This window comes from Ammodytes marinus (assembly GCF_949987685.1).
Source record: "Ammodytes marinus genome assembly, chromosome: 6".
Classification (NCBI taxonomy): Eukaryota; Metazoa; Chordata; class Actinopteri; order Uranoscopiformes; family Ammodytidae; genus Ammodytes; species Ammodytes marinus.
The window spans coordinates 33,508,241-33,529,752 of NC_137235.1; the positions used below are offsets into that span (position 1 = coordinate 33,508,241).

The window sequence follows — 21,512 nt, forward strand, 5'->3', positions numbered from 1 at the left end:
ATTTATAAGAGCACTTTAGAGTTTAAGAGAGCTGCAGTAATATTTTCTTTTTTTAAAGTCAAAAAGACCCTTAAAGATGACATACCCTTTGTTTACACCAGCTTACAGAGCCTGCTGAGCATTAACACTATATTTTTTCATTGCAATTTTAGTTTATGCTGCACCTACACCTTTTTACGACGCCCGCTGTCGCAAAGCGCGTGCCAGGCGCGTGAGTGTGAACTGAGAAGGGAGCAATATAGTGCATGTCCGTGTGTTGAAAGTGTGAGGACTCTTTTCGGCTCCGTGAGAGTGGTTTTGACACTGCATCAACTAATGCCAGTCACTGCCACACACACCTGATTGCAATGAGTTGCAGCAGTGTCACCTAACTACTCTCTCTCACGGAGCTGAAAGATTACGTGTCCGACCGTGTCCGACTCCTCACAGAAAGCGAATGATAGACGGCAGTTACTATGGATCACGATGAGGTAATGTGTTTATGTTGTTGTAAATAATTACTATTTCAGATAATGGTTATCTGATGATGGTGAAGCAAAGCAAACTTTGTGTTAGTACCAACCGCTCATTCATTTAGGAGGAAACACTGCAGTCTAGTTTCGCTCTCGTGAAATTGTATACACGTTGCTTGGCAACGCCCTCGTCCCCCGTAGCCTATATCACTCTCCCTTTTAGCTTTTCTTCATTGCATTCTCTTTTTTTTCTTTGATGGTTCAGCCCTGTTATCAGTCAGTATGACGACAAATAACTGTATCAAACAAGGCTCCCGCTCCCCTTCCCTCACCTGGAGGGATAGGCTTCTCAATTCACGTTGCAGCGCCACACTGAAATCTGCGACCAATACGGATATGTGACCATAGAGCCTGCACGAGCGAACCGAAAATCGGACTGGGTGTGCGACCAGACCAAAAGGAGTAATAAAAACTATTTAAAAACGTCTTTCTTTGCACTGATGGTCTCGTTTGCTGTTAAAGGTAATTTATGATTATCAGAGGAAACATGAGGCTGTTTAAAAGATATTTAAATGTTACTCGTAGCTGCTTTAACTTTAAAAGGATAAGGTTTTCTTCTGCAGGGGCATGTCCCCAGACCCCCCTAGAAGGTCCATTCTCACCCAGCAGGATCTAAAAATCCTGTGAGAAACACCACATGTACTTTGTACCGAATGTGAAAGCATAACCCTATGCCATAATTTTTAGCGGGCTGTCATCCCAAATGGAATTCGTTTTAGTCAATTTCTTCTAGAAATTTGGTACGCACGCGGCACACATAAAAAATTCTAGGGGAAACACTGGATACACATGTAAAACACCCATATAAAATTAAATACTAAATAATAATATTATTGGACTTACAGTACTATAGAACTATAGAACCACAGATTGAAAACGGTCAAGGAAGAGCGTGTGCCTTTTGGAATATTAACTGTGCTCATTTGCATTTAACTTGAAAGAAAATTCAACTGACTTAAAAAATACAAAGAAGTCTTCTGTAAGGATAAGAAATATAACATTTCTTGAGAAGAAAAATTATCATGTTTGCCCTCTCAGGACGGATACGAGATCTTTAATGTACATGCTGTTCTAATGTGCAGCGCACTGTTTATTATTCATTTAACAGCCCGTCATCAGACACATAGGCCTACCGGATGGTTTTATACATCGATCGCTCCATAAAGTTATCCAAGTCAGAGCTTTTTGTAAGGGCAGAGATCGTTATTTTAAGTGTCTTTATGAAGTTCCTTGTCAAACATTTCCAAATCACCGGACCGCCGCGTCCCGCTGTGTGTTTTTTTGGGTTCGTCTCCACCGCCGTGCATAAAGGCAGCACTAGAACAGCTGACGGGAGGAAGCGTGCAGGCGGCCGCTGCCTCATCGTCAGCCTTCACAGTCCTAATACATCCATGACAATGCTAGTAGGTCCCGTGTCATTCACAAAAAGAAATGCATTGCATTGCCGTTCAAACATAGTCTGACATAAAGAGCAATCAGTTTGTTATACTGCGAACATGAGCAAGTGTTGAACACTCGTGCATGGGCGCCTCAAGATGGTCGGGCTCGTTCTCGTCAATCACAGCTTGGTGAGAAATGCTCCTCGCGGTGTACACAGAACAGCATCCGCGAGCGGACATCCTTCATCGATCATGACATAAAGAGCGATCAGTGTCAAACTACAAACGTGACTACAGCAGGGGGTGGCACCGAAATGAGGCACTGAAATTTTCATTATTAAATCGGTCTGGTTACTACCGTTTACGTCGGCACCCGTGCTATACTAGTATGGGGTTTTGGTACCCAACCCTACATACATACCATATACAAGACAACATTGCATGTGTTCAAAAAGCAACAACCCACATAATTCTACCAGGAAGTATGATAAGGAACACAGTAAATCCATACTTCTGTCCTTTGATTTAAAAATTCTACAGACTTCAGATGTATATGTAAGCCTTGTGTCTGTATTGAAAATGTCTCCTCCTAACCTTGTAGTCATGCAGAATTCTCTCAGCAAAGGCCTTGTCCAGCATCTTCCTGTACCAGTCCTGCAGCCTCTTGGGCTTGGGGATCTTTTGGTCGATGGGATGGCAGTGGAATATGTAGTCGTCTCCTTCACTGGGCGGACATGCCCAGATGTGACCCTGGGCATACCTGTGGGCATATCCGGAAACCAAAAGTAAGACCAAAGAGTACTGAATCCCCAACACAAAGCACACAGCAGCGTATTACATGAGCGGAGGTGATAAAAGGATTAAACAGACTGAGGCTTACCCGAGTTTCTTGACATATTCCAGATAGCCGATGAGGATCTCGTGGTACACTGCTGTGCGTAGGATCCGAGGTTTGAAGAAGTGAATACTGTCAAGGTATGATATGTAGACCCGTCTGCAGAGGAAGACAGTAAGGAACAAGGTGAGTTTCAGATGCAGTGCCATTCCTTTATGGTAATGTGCTATACTATACGTTATGTACCCACCTAGTGTTAGGGAATGGGCATTCCGAGCCGTACTCTTGCACGTGCATGCCGAAGAAGCACACGTCCACGCCGTCAATCTCCTCGAAGGCAAAAAGTGCTTTGGTTCTGTAGGGGAAGGTCTCATGCATCTCACCCGTGTCCACAAATCTGTTGTGATGAAGAAACAATTCAATATGAGAAACGTTTATTTGCATTTTCTTCACTTTTCTTCACTGATTATTTGAGCTATTCTACAAATCAACATTATCTATTTATCTCTTACTCTTTTAACATTTATTTTATTCCAACCGCCCTGAGTTGGTCATCTGGTCTTTCCTCTAACGGCTCCCACACACATCCTACCTCTACTGCGCGTCTGCCTTTTTGTCACTGACCGTGTAATCAACCTAGAGCGGCCACACATCCAACCTCGGACGCGCTGCCGATGCCCGTCGGAGGCGAGTCTGCAGCCACGCTCCACTTAACCTTTTTCTGAGAGACGCACGTCTCTCTTGGGTCTTGCTGCATTAACTGATAGAGAAATACTCTGCTGAGAGTCATATTGACTTGTGTGTGTCCCTTTCAAAATAAAACTTCCAACAAGCGAAAATGTGGCAAAAAAAAAAAAAAAAAAAAAAGGCAATGAGGAGCACGGATTACTGTCGAGACTCAATATAAATCATATGCATCATAAATGACATGAAATAACTTAATTTTTAATGTGAATTTTCTATGAAAACTCTATGTAGAAAGACAGGGCTTTCAAAAGCAGCGCTGCAGCAGCAGCAGCAGTTGAGACGTTGTATGTGTGTCCAAAAAAAGTGCGAGAGGCAGCAGTAACGGAAGGCGACACGCTCCAGAGGTAGACGCAGGATGTGTGTGGAGGCCGTAAGTCTGGGATGGGGTTTTCTCACTTCCTGTTTTTATTGTTCTATCGATCCATGCTTTTACTTCTTCTTCTTTTACTCAGTCCATGTTTATCAATTCTGTTTTTGTGTTTATTTAATTTCTGACAGGTAATGTCTTGCTATGCCTGTGGCTTTTGTGTTGCCTTCGTAGTGTGTATGAAATGTGCTATAAAGTTTGATTTGATTAGATTAAGATTAAGAGAGGTTAAAACATTTGTTCTTAAGTAATTTGACTTCAATATGAAATTGGGATTGATAAAGTTTGTATCTCATGGTTGCATAGGTTTTGTAATAGAGGTCGTACCTGTGCAGCTCTTTTTCAGCGACACTCAAGGGCCTAATGCGACAATTTGGGTCAAGTGTCCCGCAGTCAATAAACAGCAAACAGCCTTATATCAGTCAGACTAAAGATAAGAGACTCTTGGATGAGGGATGGACGAGCATGGAGGACGTTGATCCTGTGTGATGCTGAACTCTGAACCACCCTGTGAGGTACTCAGGGAGGGTGTGCACTCCGGCTTGTCAAACATGAAGCTTCCACAATCACTCTGAGTGGGTATAAAATCTTTATGGAGGGCATTCAGCTTTGTATTGCAGGGCCAATAAAAATCAAGCTCAGGACAAACACGAGCTGTGCCTGTGCATCTACAAATCAAATGAGGGCGAGTCAGGCATTTGGATGTCTACAACATGAAGGGCCTCCCTCATCATGACTGTGGTTGTTGACTCTTTTTGTTCATTTATTTGACTAAAGCCATTTTAGTGAATTTAAAGGAATACTTCACCCATACGGAACCGGCGTTCTATCATTATAAAATCGCTATTATAATGTAATGAATGAGGTTTTTCTTCCCTCAGTCTTCCCTTGGCCCAGCTGTCCTGTAAATCTTAACCCTACATTTTTACTAGTGTGATGTCACACTAGTAAAATGTAGGGTTAGACAATGGGACCATAAAACACTCTTTCTGCCTTTTCTCACCGGTGAAGTAGGTCTTTAAGGTGTTTTAAAGGAAAAAATGTAATCAAAAACGCACCAAAGAATACATTACCTACAACTATAAGGCTGTTTCTGGTAGACTCTGTTGGTCAATTTAAAATACAAATTTATTTTTCTCAGTGTCAGTGAAGCTCTCACCTGGCTTTCATGCCTGGCTTAACTTCCACCATTTTGTCGGAACTGGCCACCACTCGGACAAACACCTCTCCGGCCTCCGGGTGGTTCTGTCTCTTCAAGTATTTATTCACACGGTCCTCTATGTACATTCCCAATCGGGTTGACTGCAGCCCTGCGGTGTACAAAAACACACAAGAGAAATGTTTAGGGAAAAATGTCAATTATTTTAACTTTGCAGGATGAAAGTAAAGCATGGAGTTACACCCTTCAATTTACGCTAACGAGAAAAGAAGTAGAACTCATTTGTGTGTGCGTGTCTGTGTTATGTGACCGCGAGATCTTGAATCTGTTAGCACCATATGCCCTAAAGGTCACATGTTCTGCAGGGCTACAAAAGCCCAAGAATACCAGTGAAAACCACAAGGCCGACATGGGAATAACAAGGTCGCCACTGAGAGACCTGTGTGCCCCATGTGCTGGTGCCAGTGGAGGTGGATTATATTACCTTGTGTGTTCAGTGCTTTTTGACACAAAACTGCAATAATCTGTTGACATTTTGAATACTGCATAAAATTTAAGGAAAGCAGTTTTCAACATCACGTAAATTTTAAAAAAGTATAGAGAATTGAGCTAACGTTTAGCAGAGAACTTGTTTTCCTTCCTTGATTTTCCACCCTTCTTTAAACAGTTGTCACAGATGAATCTGCAAAAAGAGAGAAAGTTAAAGAAGTTAGGACAAATTGTTTCAGTTAACCCCAAATTATTAAGAAACAATTTAGCCAAATCTATGAAAAATAGGGGGTTGAAAACTCACCCAGACGGCCAAATGACATCGTAGTGTAAGACGCATATCTGGTGCATCTTCCGTCCACAATCTTTACATTCAACAAACCTGAAGATAAGCAGGCATACAGTGAGACAGGCATACAGTGAGGCAGGCATACAGTGAGACAGGCATACAGTGAGACATGTACACATTTTTAGACCAGATAAGAGTTCACAGATCTCCACAGAAAACTGTAGGTTCCTGAATAAAAAAAATACTTGATGCACTCTTTGCAGTATTTAGCGTTAAAAATGCGTGCCCTGACAAAGACGATTCATCAAAAAAAATAACCTATGCTAACAAATCATGCACTGTCCAATTCAAGTCGTTTGTGGGAACGTTGATACAAAACACATATGCTGTTTAAGTTTCTTCTGTCGCTACCCACTTGCAGGCCAGCCAAAGCGAGTGTGCCATTGTGGAAGGATTATTGGTATTGTACATCAAATTCTGTCTGATGCAAAAAAGTATTTGGATACACTGACCCTGAGTTCCAATCCCCATACTTCCCTACTATTTAGTATGCCAGCAAAATATGTAGGATGTCCCAATACATGCACGTCAATTGTAGTATGCTGAAAATACATAAATGCCCCACTAACTCCGATTAGCATTTGGAGTACCGTAATTTTCGGACTATAAGCCGCAACTTTTTCCCCATTTTTCGACCCTGTTATTACACAGCACAGTATATATTCTGTAGCTACTAGGGATGAGTGTTAGTAATCGAGTAGGCCTACTCCTCGTTTCAAATGAACTCGATTGGTGGATGAGGAAAATCTTTTTTTTAATTTATTTTTTTTGTGTCTTTAGCCTTTAGGCCGGCGGGCCGCGGCCGCCCCTATTTTAAAATGTTATATACGTGTACAAAACAGATAAAATAAAGTTTAACAAAATTAAATCAGGGCTCAACAATAAGGATTGCCCGACGTCCCGGGGCAAGTAAAACGCCACGTCGGGCCAGTAACTATGACAACCCACTTGCCCGAACGGGCAACCGGGAGTTTTTCCGAAATTATTGAAAAAAAATAATAATATTTTTATTTTTATAGCGCCAAATAAAATTCATCTATCCACGGTCTTTTTTCATATAGAGCTGGTTCTCATTATTAAATAAACGCTTAGGCCTATGTTACTTATCTAATGTCTGCTGCGTTGCATCTCTCTCCTCTGCTCCGTTTTGTGAAGGGGGGCGGGGCTCCAGCGCCGAAACACACACACACACACAGATTTCGGCAAAAAACTGAAAAAACTGGTGCGCGTCTCTCACACACAGTCAGAGAGATAGGAAAGAGAACTACACGCGTTACGTTGGTGTAACAGAAAGTACAAAAGCCAACGAGAAGCCTAAATAAGTAGACCCCAGCCGTCTGAAAAGCAGCAAACATATTCGCGTTTTTTAAATGCATCCAAAGTGAATCTAGTAGTAGTTTAGCGAGGATGCTAACGTTAGCTCTGCTGCTAGTAGCCTACTACCAGTTTAATGTGTGCAGGTCAACACAAACATCAGCAACAGTTAGCAGAGGAACATCTCTACAGCCTGCATGTACATCTTAATAAATGGACCTGAGGTGTCATTTCTCATACCAGGAGGCAGTGGAAGCTTGAAACTATACTGGAAAAGTGTTCAAAACAGCCTGTCCTTAGCCAAAAGTTGAGATTTTTAATAATAATAATAATAATAATAAACGTTTAAAACAGATTGTTGTAGGCCTAAAAAAATGTCTTACAGAAAAAAAGTTCTAAAGAATTGCTGTTGTAAAAAGAATAAGGTACAAGAAAAAAACATTGTGGTGTGACCAATGTTTTTTTTGCATAAAACACGTCTCATTTGCAGTTATTGTCGGTTTAGAAACTAAAAAATTACAAATGTTCCAACTCATAATATAATAATAATAATATTTGAATAATAGCCTCCACTTTCAGTATGATCATCTATAACACTGTCCATGATGTGTTTATACATTATAAATAAAGAGCGAATATAACAAATATTTGTACACCACTAATTAAAAAAAAATTATATAGGGGCCAGTAAAAATTGACTTTGGGCAAGTAGAATTCAGACCCACTTGCCTGGTCGGGCAAGTGAAAAAAAACCTTAGCGTTGAGCCCTGTAAATATTTTGATGCAAGTGCAATAAACTGAGCGTTGTATCAAACATCAACTGCAAATAACTGCCACCGCAGCACAGCCTGTGTTCTCCACAGCACCGCGGAGCTGAACACGGTCTCTCCTTTCTTCTCCAGAACATTTTCAGGAATATAGCCTAACTGTCCAATTATTTCAAAGCAGATGATAAAGTTACTTGCATGCACAAGTTCCGAGCTCCGAGCCAACAACAGTTAAGAAGCCTTCAATGGGGAATACGGGGATAAGATTCAAAAACCGACCGGTGTAACGTTCCGTTAATGAGAAATTAGTCGCGGTAATTATTCACGGACACGGAGTGAGCATTACACGGTTGGATATAGGCCTACAACTATCTGCTTTGGTGAGTTATATGTATTTAAATTGTAGGACAATCATTTAATATTATTTGCTGCCCTTCTTATTTTAAATGGTGACTTAGGCAATTTTTTTGTTACAACTACAGCGCATGCTTTTTTTCTCCCCATCGCAGACCTACTCGATCGGTTTAAATTGTGGCCCGTCTATTTAATTACTTTCAGTGAGGAAAAGGTGTTTTAAACTTGCGGAAATAAATCCTTAATATCATATGGCAACTGTGACTGTTTGACATGAGCATTGAGCGCTTTATTGCGGTGAACCATTGTTCTGTAGACAGATGCGTTGCGTTCTAAAAATAGAAAAAAGTTTAACGAGGAATCGATTGATCCTCGAGGAATGCAAGCGATCACACGAGTAGCGAAAACACTCGTGCCCATCCCTACTAGCTACTATTGCACTAAATAGTAACACTTACGTACGTTATGCAAATATGCAACTTGTTTGTTGAAATGTTAATAAATGGGAGCTTCCTCAAGCAGCCATCTCTTTCCCGACAATCCCCTCTGTGCACAAACTCTTACATATGGTAATTAAACATTATAACACCTGCGGCTTATAGTCCAGTGCGGCTTATAGTGCGGAAAATACGGTATTCATCTTTATTCTTGACATTTCTCAACATAATGATAAAAAAAAAATTCCTTATCTGATTTTTCCCCCTCCTGTGGCCCTTAAACTCTTCTGTGCTTTAGTATGTAGTTTAGTAAAAAGAAAGAGTATATGATTTGGAACGCAGGGAGAGATTTGACACAGGGTTCCACTCTGCTGAGCTGCTCCCGGGGGCCTCAGTCAAACCAAAGTGATTGATCAGAGAGCACCAGAGAGATAAAATGCACCAAAAGCACACAAACAAAGCCAGATGAGTGTTGCAAAAAAAACAAAAAAAAAAAAGCTTTTAAAGATGTGAACAGGAACAAGTGAGTAGGAAAAAGCAGTAATGTGATTACTCAACACACAAGACTAACTTCTGAAAAGAGCAGCAGAGAAACAATATGATTGTCTCTTAGTATTGGTGCTTCTCATGGGGAAAATGGCCGTGAGGGGTTTGTGTCTACTTACGGTTCGGGGTCCAGAATGTCATTCTTCTTGCGTTCAAACTGGTCTTTAGAGATCATCCTGTAGTGTCAGAGAAAATAACAGAAAGAGGAGAGCTGGTGAGAAAAACAAAACACACATTGGGGAACCCGTGGTGCAGTGGTCAGAGCGTTGCCCCCCGGGCCCAGGCCCTGCAGCAGACCCGGGTTAGAATCCCGTCCGGGTCAGTTCTCTGCATGTCTTCCCCTCTCTGCCCCACTTCAACTCTGTCTCTCCAACATATCTAATTAAAAAAAACAGCAAAAATGCTCCAAAAAATAATCTTAAAAAATAATAATAATAAAAAAACGCTTGATATTCCCATCATGAGTCAGAAACTCTGTGCGTGTCTGGTTGCTGGATGTGGGGAAATGCTCAATAAGAATTCACCTACAGTTTGGATTGACATAGTGTAAGCTGGGAGATGCTTCTCACAGCTGGAGACACTCTATGTTATTAGGATCTGTGCTCTCTGCTAAAGTGTGCGACTTTAGCAGAGGCAAGACTTTGAATATCTATCGGCTGCATGGGGGCTGCTTTGAAGCTGGCCTTGTACTCTGCACTGACCAGTACAAAAGTAAAGAGGGAAGATTTTTCCTTTTTCTCCCAAAAAAATTAATTGACCCGAAAAGGTTCCAGAAAAAAGGAAGGACGTTTCCCTACAACACCATTATCAATAGTTGACTTACGTCTGTGGCTGTGCAGGGTCGTCTCCTAACGTAACACTGTCCCCCTGGATCTCATTGAAGCACTTCTCACAGAAATGATACCTGCAATAATACACATTGAACGGTCAGCACATTCAACATCAAATGTGTAGCTGAGCAACACTCGCGAACAGCTCCCTGTTGTCTCTTTCACTGAAGTATAAAACATGTAATATTACTATGTTTAGTATGCGGCCACTTTTTTTTGTGTCCAATACAATTGTGCACAAATTAACACCCGTCTTTTGTGTTTTATAATAGAGGGGGGGGGGGGGGGATCCCCAAGCTCCCATTGAGAGTGTAAATAGACTGCTGCCTCACGACTGCTGCCGTGCTGCTCCGCTCTCAAAATGCCCAGTTCACATGTGAAAAAAGGGGGCTGCAGTTGCACAGATTATACAGCAGGGGGTGCAAAGGGACGTGCTATACAGGTCCTTCTCATATAATTAGCATATTGTGATAAAGTTGATTATTTTCCATAATGTAATGATAATAATTTAACTTTCATATATTTTAGATTCATTGCACACCAACTGAAATATTTCAGGTCTTTTGTTGTTTTAATACTGATGATTTTGGCATACAGCTCATGAAAACCCCAAATTCCTATCTCAAAAAATTAGCATATCATGAAAAGGTACTCTAAACGAGCTCTTAACCTAATCATCTGAATCAACTAATTAACTCTAAACACCTGCAAAAGATTCCTGAGGCTTTTAAAAACTCCCAGCCTGGTTCATTACTCAAAACCGCAATCATGGATAAGACTGCCGACCTGACTGCTGTCCAGAAGGCCATCATTGACACCCTCAAGCAAGAGGGTAAGACACAGAAAGAAATTTCTGAGCGAATAGGCTGTTCCCAGAGTGCTGTATCAAGGCACCTCAGTGGGAAGTCTGTGGGAAGGAAAAAGTGTGGCAGAAAACGCTGCACAACCAGAAGAGGTGACCGGACCCTGAGGAGGATTGTGGAGAAGGGCCGATTCCAGACCTTGGGGGACCTGCGGAAGCAGAGTACTGAGTCTGGAGTAGAAACATCCAGAGCCACCGTGCACAGGCGTGTGCAGGAAATGGGCTACAGGTGCCGCATTCCCCAGGTCAAGCCACTTTTGAACCAGAAACAGCGGCAGAAGCGCCTGACCTGGGCTACAGAGATGCAGCACTGGACTGTTGCTCAGTGGTCCAAAGTACTTTTTTCGGATGAAAGCAAATTTTGCATGTCATTCGGAAATCAAGGTGCCAGAGTCTGGAGGAAGACTGGGGAGATGCCAAAATGCCTGAAGTCCAGTGTCAAGTACCCACAGTCAGTGATGGTCTGGGGTGCCATGTCAGCTGCTGGTGTTGGTCCACTGTGTTTTATCAAAGGCAGGGTCAATGCAGCTAGCTATCAGGAGATTTTGGAGCACTTCATGCTTCCATCTGCTGAAAAGCTTTATGGAGATGAAGATTTCATTTTTCAACAAGACCTGGCACCTGCTCACAGTGCCAAAACCACTGGTAAATGGTTTACTGACCATGGTATTACTGTGCTCAATTGGCCTGCCAACTCTCCTGACCTGAACCCCATAGAGAATCTGTGGGATATTGTGAAGAGGAAGTTGAGAGACACCAGACCCAACACTGTGGATGAGCTTAAGGCCGCTATCGAAGCATCCTGGGCCTCCATAACACCTCAGCAGTGCCACACGCTGATTGCCTCCATGCCACGCCGCATTGAAGCAGTCATTTCTGCGAAAGGATTCCCGACCAAGTATTGAGTGCATAACTGAACATAATTATTTGAAGGTTGACTTTTTTGTATTAAAAACACTTTTCTTTTATTGGTCGGATGAAATATGCTAATTTTTTGAGATAGGGATTTTTGGTTTTTCTTAACTTTTTTGCCAAAATCATCAATATTAAAACAATAAAAGGCTTGAACTACTTCAGTTGTGTGTAATGAATCTAAAATGTATGAAAGTCTAATGTTTATCAGTACATTACAGAAAATATTGAACTTTATTACAATATGCTAATTATATGAGAAGGACCTGTATATCATGTGCTGGCTTTCAACCATAGATAGTAGAGATCGCGCCAATACATTTTAACCTCCAAAAGAATAAAAACTAGCGTGGGCCAAAAAAATTCACCCCCCTCAGTGTTGTCATGGAGATATGACCTAAACATACAGAATAAAATGGTTTTGTGGCCCAGGCTGTAAATAGGTTTAATAAGACTTTGAAAACGGCCTATCTAACAAGTGAGTCAAAGAAAAACTGCTCGTCTTGGCGCCACCCCCAGTGGCACTTTCTGGTTACTACAGTTGTAGGTCACTTCCTTATTAGATGCCGGTAAAAATCGCTGAGGTTGGGGCTTGCTTTTAACTAAAAGGGGAAAGGCAATGATGGGCAACATTGTTTGTGGGCCTTAACCAAAGCGTTGTATTCTCATCTGTCGTACAAGAGAGGGGCCAGCAGCACTGAATTCACACACGGCTTTGTTGCTCTCAGAGTCTCACGCTCCTTTTGGTTATTTCTCTGTATGTGGAATGCTGAAACCTCGCTGTTAATAAATGTTGTGGTGTGAAAAAAAAACATTCTTTATTTTCGTTCCGTGCCAGGACCGGGAGGCAGAGCCATTAAAGCTGAAGCTGTCAGGAGGGCAGTGTTCCCTATAGGGCTACAGAGGAACAGAGCCCAGGCTGCAGGGGGGGCGGGTAATACACTTCAAATGGCCACATTTATCGCCTATCAAAAAGACAACCATGCCTGCAAATGTGTGATGCACACAGGGGTTATTCAGTGGGATTTAAATTCTACAGCTGAATTTATTTTATAGCCAATACATAGTTGAGTTCATAGCAACCCATAACTATAAAGATATACTCTGTCAAATGCACACATCGATAAACAGACAGAGACAGACAGACAGACGTGGGTACCTGTTCTGGTAACTGTAGTATGTGCCTCCAGTTGGTATGGTGCAGAGCTGCTTGCCATAGCAACAAAGGGTTTGAGGGGAGAACTCGAACTGCAGACAAAAGTGAGACGACAAAGACGGTGACAAAACGTCAATAAATCAGTTCAATTAGGAGAATATAAAGGAATGACATTGATTAAAGAAATACTTCATCGATAGTGACCTAGCGTTCTATCATTATAAAATCACTATTATAATATAATGAATGAGATTTTTCTTCCTTCAGTCTTCCCTTGGCCCAGCTGTCCTGTTAATCCTAACCCTACATTTTACTATCTGTAATGGACCAGGCATGCAAACTCATAAGCCATGAAAAAGGTGAGAAGTCTAAAAACAAACCCCGGTAGATCCCGGAGGATTTTTATTTTTGATTTGAAGATTTAAGAGAAGCAATTTGGTGAAGAGAATTAAGGACAAAAAAATGTTTGTCAGATGAATAGTAAAATGAGCAAAACAAGTTAGTCAGCCAACCTTCTTGACGTTTACAATACAAAGTGTGTATTTACCAAGAAAAACGTTAAAAACAGCTTAGAAAAACGGTTAAAAATGCTGGCAAAACCAGCTTTAAATAAGACAGAAAATAACATGGAGCCTCAAATCAATCACACCAAATTCCCTTACAATAAACTAACAATTTATATTGTGGCAAACAGGATTTGCCTTATCTTTGTTACACAACCATCTATCAAACACATAAGAATACACTCTGTCTCCATAGTTAATCTCGTGTTCACGCACTCACACACGCAAACACACACACACACACACACACACACACACACCTCAGTCGTGTGCAGGAACATAATGGTGTAAAATGGGACGATAGTGGAGGACGCAGGTGAGTGTGTTGTTTTGGCGCTGATCTGCTATAAATCAATACATTCACCGCAAGCAGGGGTTGCCACTAAGGTTTCAAATGCACTTGCCCATAGGGCAAGTACAGGTAATGTTTTACTTACCCGAATGTTGTGTTCACTTGCCCAAAAAAAAACAAAAAAACTTTTAAACAATGATATATACAGTACTTTTCGGCCTATAAGCCGCGACTTTTTCCCCGTTTTTCGACCCTGTTATTACACAGCACAGTATATGTTCTGTAGCTACTGGGGATGGGCGTTAGTAATCGAGTACTCGAGTACTCCTCGTTTCAAATGATCTCGATTGGTGGATGAGGAAAATCGTTTTTTGTTTTTTTTAGTGTTTGTAGCCTTTAGGCCGCCCGGCGGGCCGCCCCTATTTTATAATTTTATATACGTGTACAAAACGGCACAAAACGGATATAAAGTTTAACAAAATTAAATATTTTGATCCAAGTTAAATAAACTAAGCGTTGTGTCAAACAGAAACCGCAAATAACTGCCACCTCCGTGCAGCGCAGCCAGTGTGTGGTCTCCACAGCACCGCGGAGCTGAATGCGGTGCTGGAAAACTTGGAAAGTCACGTAAAGAAGCCAGGCTGACTTCGGGCACATTCAAGCAAACGACATTTAAGAAGCCTTTATTATGGAATATAGGATTGAGATTCAAAAGCCGACCGGTGTAACGTTCCGTTAACGAGGAATTAGTCGCGGTAATTAGTCACGGACAGGAGTGAGCGTTACGCGGTTGGATATATTACTACTTCTACTGCTTTGGTGAGTTATTTAGCCTATCTATGTGTTTAAATTGTAGGACAATAATTGTATTGTATTTGCTGCACTTCTTATTTTAAATGTCTATTTTGATTGTTAGCCAGCCAGTCCAGTGCGGCCCATGCTTTTTTTCTCTCTTTTTTCTCTCTCCACCGCAGACCTACTCGATCGGTTTAAATTGTGGCCCGCTTATTTAATTACTTTCAGTTAGGAAAATGTGTTTTAAACTTGTGGAAAATAAATCCTTAATATCATATGGCAACTGTGACTGTTTGACATAAGCATTGAGCGCTTTATTGCGGTCAACCGTTGTTCTGTAGACAGATGCGTTGCGTTCTAAAAATAGAAAGTTTAACGAGGAATCGATTGATCCTCGAGGAATGCAAGCGATCACACGAGTAGCGAAAACACTCGTGCCCATCCCTAATAGCTACTATTGCACAAAATGGTAACACTTACGTACGTTATACAAATATGCAACTTGTTTGTTGAAATGTTAATAAATGGGAGCTTCCTCAAGCAGCCATCTCTTTCCCGACAATCCCCTCTGTGCACAAACTCTTACATATGGTAATTAAACATTATAACACCTGCGGCTTATTGTCCAGTGCGGCTTATAGTACGGAAAGTACGGTACAGTATAGGCTAATTGAATTATACATTTTAGCGATCTCTTATCTCTTAAATGCAAACACTGCTTACTAGTCTCATCCTGACCACATAAAACGAACAACAATTCATATAAGCCTAGATATCATGACATCACACACTATACCAAGCGCTTGGTCCTGCTGCAGCATCGTGAAAGGACCTCTTTTTGCCATGCACCTGGCCCAGGGGCTCAGAAAACTCAGTCTAGCTCAGAGTCAAGCTGAATGTTAGCTTCCACAGAACATTTTTACTTATTTAAAACGGTCACATTGTGCCAAAAAGTGATCGTGTGCCATAAAATTATTAAAGTCCACCATGTTAAAGCTATTGCCCAGTTATACTGTAAGTAAGGAGGGGGATCATTCATTTCTATTCATATTGATACCATTATAAAGACTCCACAATCCAAATCTTTATCGATACCTTTCTATTATTTTGTTTAAAGAGAACTGGTATTATTGCTTTAATTGCTTACAAGATGAGCAGAGCTCAGGATAGGACTTTAACCCTTCTTTGACTATTCTGTCGCGGCCGACAGGATTGCGCATGCGCTCTTCTCATTCCCCTAACTCTTAAACCGTTTCTGATATCTAGATCATTCAAAAACTATCAGAAAGCGGAGAAATAGAGCTTTGCACCCATATACTAATCATTACGGTAGCCCACTGAACTTCCGCAGTACGACCGTCCAATCACAGACGAGATTCACCAGCATGTGACGTATTTGTAACATGAGCTTCTAAGTACCGTAACTCCTGAATGGCTGGGGCAATTCAAAATATTCGACCGGTTTCTGAAAGTAAATAACGAGAGCTTTCCGATGGTATATGCTATGATACACTAGTCTTTACTGTGAAAACACTAAACGTTACGGTAAACATACGTCGAGTCCGAGCTAGCGAAAATCGGCTAAATCGGACCAACAGCTTTCAGTTGAGTGAATAAACGACATCGCGGACATCGTGTGGAGAGGTTTATTGAGTTTTGGAGAGCACTTTCTGACATGTTTGAGCTTCTGTCTAAGCTAAACATGCTAAGGAAGCTAGCAACAGTGAGCAAACATCCCTGGAGTTTCATTACTGTCACACAGCAACTCCAAAGAGAGTAGTGGAGAGAGTAGAGCAGAAGAAAATATTTCTCTGGAACTAACAAAACGCCTTTGCACTCCTCTCATAAAAAATATCATATCTCAAAAACTAAAACATGTACATTGTTCAAATCACTAATGAAGTCTTCCGAAATATTTTGTTCATGTTTCTACATTCAGAAATCTTTCGTATCAATGTTTTTTTTTTTAGCTCGTAAAATACGATGAAAAAAAATCCGCTATTTGTTTTTTTCCTCATTTATGACACAATTTCAACACTTTTATTAATACTTTTGAATTATTGACTTTGATAGCCTTTTAGCTTGGTTTGTACAGATTCTAATGATATGAAGCATTTGAAGATACTCAAATAAATGACTTCACAGTGAGCAAAAATACAAATGTATGCGCCGGCGAACGTTTGTATTACAGTCAAGAGAGGGTTAAGCAGGTCATAATTCTATATTTAGGCCTACTATTTAGTTTATATTGCTGGGAAAACAAGTTTTTTACCCAAACTGTAGGCAGAAAAAATCGCTAGGAGGATATGACAAAAAAAGTTTTGATGGGATTTTTTTTTTTTTTTCAGATGGGATTTCCGCGAATATTTTGCATTGAAGGATGACGTTTTTCTGAGCTAAGGTCTAGGTATGGGATGTCTGCTAACTAGTGGAGGGGAGTTTGAACAAAATATAACACTCTATTTAGAGAAAACAGCTGTTTGATTCAGTAAACCGTCTTGTCGCAATTTTGCGACTGTGGCGCCTAAAGGGTTAAGTCTAGCTCTTTAGCATGTTAATTAGCCTATTCTTGAATGAAAATAGTCACAATATTTTTCGCCCTTGATGCTTTTTTAAAAATCTGTTCGACTACATGACCTGCCATCTTTAACTGCTTTGATGTCTCTCTCTCTCACCTTCCTCCCACAGCAGTATCCCAGGCCCTGCATGACAGGGTCGATCTCTGACTCAAAGACCTCGGCCAGCTTGGAGCAGTACTTGTAGACGCGGGACGTCTTGCGGTTGTAGACCCAGGCGTTGTTGAACATCAGCCACACGTCGTCAACGTACTGCCAGGGCTCTTGGTACTGGCCCGTGTCCAGCTTACGCTTTATGGTGGACAGGTCTATCGGGTTCTTAACAATGTCAAAGTAATCCTGGGGAGAAAAAAAAATTGGTGTTTAAGGCGAGAAAACCCAGGTGAAAAGGGATTTTTTTTTTAACTTATAGATATCATCATGAAACGTTGCCAGTTGATTACTGACACTAACACAATTATTTTTTGTATTACATGTTTTTCTTTAATATTTTATTAAATATGCAAATATGGCAATATTTAACAAATTATGCGTAAATTTGGGTCATTTTTGGAGAGAAAAAATCGAGATGTTGGATAAAGCCAGAGTTAAAATCTCTATTTTATTTTAAGCACATATTAGTTTCTAAAGTTTTTACACAACAGATTTTGGATTCAGCCTTTTTTCATTTAATAAATCAAAAAATACTATGTACATGTCTTAGAAATGCATTTTAGGCATGTTTTTAGGAGGAAAATGTATCATAAATCAGACAATTAACAATATATTAACAAATCCTTGTGTAAAAACCTTTAAAATAGTGCTATGAATGATTATAGAAAGTTTGGTTGATGTCAGTGGTCTAGAAGTTGAGATATTTTTCTCAGAGTATTGGAAACATGGTATCTGCCAATTTTTAAAGTTCAAATTTAAAGACATTTAAGACCTTTTTAAGACCTCTAAAATGAAAAAATAATACCAATACCGCGGTAACAGAAATCGACAAACTACACTATACTCCGTAAAGGGTTGCATTAAATCTGACTACCAAATATTCAATGCACTTTAGCTAACAACTGCTGTCTAATTACAGAAAATAAAAAACGAAAAGGTCCAACTAGCTGATCTTTTGAGGGAACTATTAGTATCTTTAAAGATGAGCTAGTTGGACCTTTTCGGGTTGAAGATGGCCTCAAAATCAACTCCCAAACCTACTGCCAGTTTCTAGAAGATACTTTCTTCAAGCAGTGGTACAGGAAAAAGTCTGCATCTTTCAAGAAGACTATGATTTTTATGCAGGACAATGCTCCATCACATGCATCAAAGTACTCAACTGCATGGCTAGCCAGTAAAGGCCTTAAGGATGAAAAAATAATGACATGGCCCCCTTCCTCACCTGACTTAAACCCTATTGAGAACCTGTGGGCCCTGCTTAAACGGGATATTTACAGTGAAGGAAATCAGTACACCTCTCGGAACAGTGTCTGGGAGGCTGTGGTTGCTGCTGCACAAAAAGTTGATCGTCAACAGATCAAGAAACTGACAGACTCCATGAATGGAAGGCTTGTGACAGTTATTGAAAAGAAGGGTGGCTATATTGGTCACTGATTTATTTTTTTTGACATGTCGGACATTTTTATTTGTAAATGTTGAGTTGTTTTATTATTCTCACTGTAACAGATGAAAATAAACAAGTGAGATGGGAACATTTTCGTTTTTTTATTTAGTTGCAGAATAATTCTGCACACTAATAGTTGCCTAATAATAGCAAAACATATATATATTCTCGTAAGAAAGACAAAACCTCACCTTTACTTTCGTAAACATTCAGGTTTAGGTTCTTTGACATTTTGGATTGACCGAGAGCACTGTAGTTGTTCAATAATAAAATTAATCCTCAAAAATACAACTTGCCTAAAAAATTTGCACACACAGTGTAAGAGATCACTGTAAAGGCAACCTGAAAACCCATCATTACCACCTTTTCAACCAATTACAGAACTGTATCAATTGGTTTACATTTTCTGATTAATCGAGTAACAAGAACAGTTTAATCAATTTAGAAAATGTGTTAGGTGCAGCATACAATATTTTAATTAGGCTAAATTAAAAATTGGATATTTTTGGGGGAAGAATAATCCGAATGTTCTTCATATTTTAATTCCTTATTCAATAAATAACAAACTTAGTCCATTAACTTTATTTTTCAGAACTTATGGCAGAAACTATTTAAAAATTGGTTCCACAGGTCAAGGGTTTTTGCAATTTCAAAATCGTATATGTATGTTGGCCCACTGTAGATTTACATCCATGCTCACGAGACCTGCGGTAATTTGCGCAAAGTAATTTTTTCTTCATACAGTATTGTTGCAGGCGTTCAGGTTAATAAACCGCGGGTATTAGAGTTGTACCGATTGGCAAAGGAAACGTAGGCTACTATCTGCGATTGATGGGAGGATCGGCAATAGTTTTTATCTAGCTGTCAGAAAGGGAGTGCAGTGTGGAGAGAAAGAAAGTGACAGAAAGAGACCCGCGTCTCACTCCATGAGCTCATGCCAAGTCAACGCGACCTGAATGAGCTGAATGAACGTCTGATGAGCAGCTATTTATAAATATAGATACATAAACATTGTTTACTAAACACAATCAACGTGTTGTGTGATTTGCGACAGTAGCCTACCTATATCATCAGCGGACGGGTGGTTGCGCACCTACAAGCAGCGGCAGTGTGTGGTCGCGGTCGCGGGGTGAAAAAAGCCAGCCAGTCGTCCTCCCTCCACCTCTCACTGAATTTATAATAGCTGCGCATGCATTTCGCTGGGTCGTTCTCTCCTTTTTTGCTCTACCGCGGCCGACTTCAAATTCGAAAGCAGGGAACACACATTCTTCTTCTACGTTTTAAATGCGGTACTCAGCCTCACACGGCCGTACTGCCTCTAGCGAAGGTGTCGGACTTGCCGGATATCTTTGAAGTATATAAAACACAGATAAAATAAAAACATAGAAATCTAACAATTAAACTAGAAAACTAGAATGAAACAAATAAGGCAAGCTCATTAATTCTGCCCCCGAGTAAATTTAATGCCGCCCACCCAATAATTCCAGACTTTTTAAGACATTTAAGGCCTTGAATATTGAAACTTAAATTTAATGACTTTTAATGCTTTTCAAGATCCGCGGCAACCCTGATTGGAAATAGCTCATTTTGAGAAAACGGCCGTTAAAGATAAAAACGTGAATTCTGCTGATAATCACTGATTATAGCTAAAGTAATTTATTTAATTAGGCCCTACACCCCTCAATGCCATATAGGCATACCACTGCTTAACATATATAAACCATAGCATAGTAACATTTACATCCACACGCTAATTTAAACAGGTGCGCCGAGATCGTTTTCCGACATTTGGCAGTGCCACGGCGACCACTGCCATACCATGGCTTGAGCCGTTCAGTAACGGTAATGCCAGTCCCAAAAGTGGTATTCTGCGACCGGCACGCCCCGCCTCCCCCCTATAATTTCACGACAGGTATTGCCTTTACGGCAGAGGCAGGTAAAGCTAAATATAGTTGGTCTTTATTCACACTATATCACAACGTAACGCCGTAAATAAATGGATTTATTCATGTCTCTGGTCCTTTCCGTAACTTTACTTTTGTAAAATGGTACTACCATTTCAGAATGGCACCTTCACTGACATGCCACTAATATTAATGGTATTTACCATTCCCTACTGGGACCAACCGTTTTCCCACTGACATGCCACTCATATCCTGTGGTATTTGCCAGTTCATACTGGCAAATACCACTCGATCCAGCTGCAGAATCATTTTGATACCAACAAATATATGATTGGCAATACATGATGGAAGCCTAAATTAACAATGTCAAAAGTGTGAAAACTAAAATTCAAGTAAAATAAGAAACGATTGAATGAAGATGGAGGTTTTTAATGATTTTATGACAATGTTATGCTTTGTAAGGTACTATTATTAGTATAAATGGCAGGTGACAGTGGCACACGAATAATACAAAAAGGTTTATGACACTGAATCAGTGTTAAACGATAGGAACCTGTAGGCCTACTTTGATAAAATAGAGTGAAAAAATTCTAAATGTCTCGTCATGAGATGCAAAGAAACAACCCGGGCGGGACGCGAACTCGGGTCTACTGTTTCATAAATGAACTCCCTATCCGCTGAGCTAAACGAGCACTGGGCGAAAATGTCACCCCCTGCTATATATAGCAACCTGCCTCTCTAGTCAGGGCTAAATCTGTTATCGACCTGCT

General features: G+C 40.5%; 1 protein-coding gene across 2 annotated transcripts in view; it reads right to left on the bottom strand.

Annotated features, from left to right (window-relative positions):
* The window catches only part of crebbpa (CREB binding lysine acetyltransferase a), a 136,593-nt gene that overhangs the window by 16,882 nt on the left and 98,199 nt on the right, over positions 1–21,512 (bottom strand). For both annotated transcript variants that reach the window (XM_080029646.1, XM_080029647.1), the window contains 10 exons: positions 17,341–17,580; positions 13,019–13,107; positions 10,079–10,159; positions 9,375–9,431; positions 5,793–5,870; positions 5,614–5,681; positions 5,000–5,150; positions 2,977–3,123; positions 2,772–2,885; positions 2,486–2,651 (listed from right to left, as the gene is read on the bottom strand). In XM_080029646.1, coding sequence (XP_079885772.1) covers positions 2,486–2,651; positions 2,772–2,885; positions 2,977–3,123; positions 5,000–5,150; positions 5,614–5,681; positions 5,793–5,870; positions 9,375–9,431; positions 10,079–10,159; positions 13,019–13,107; positions 17,341–17,580 — 1,191 coding nt within the window. The remainder of the gene's footprint in view (positions 1–2,485; positions 2,652–2,771; positions 2,886–2,976; positions 3,124–4,999; positions 5,151–5,613; positions 5,682–5,792; positions 5,871–9,374; positions 9,432–10,078; positions 10,160–13,018; positions 13,108–17,340; positions 17,581–21,512) is intronic.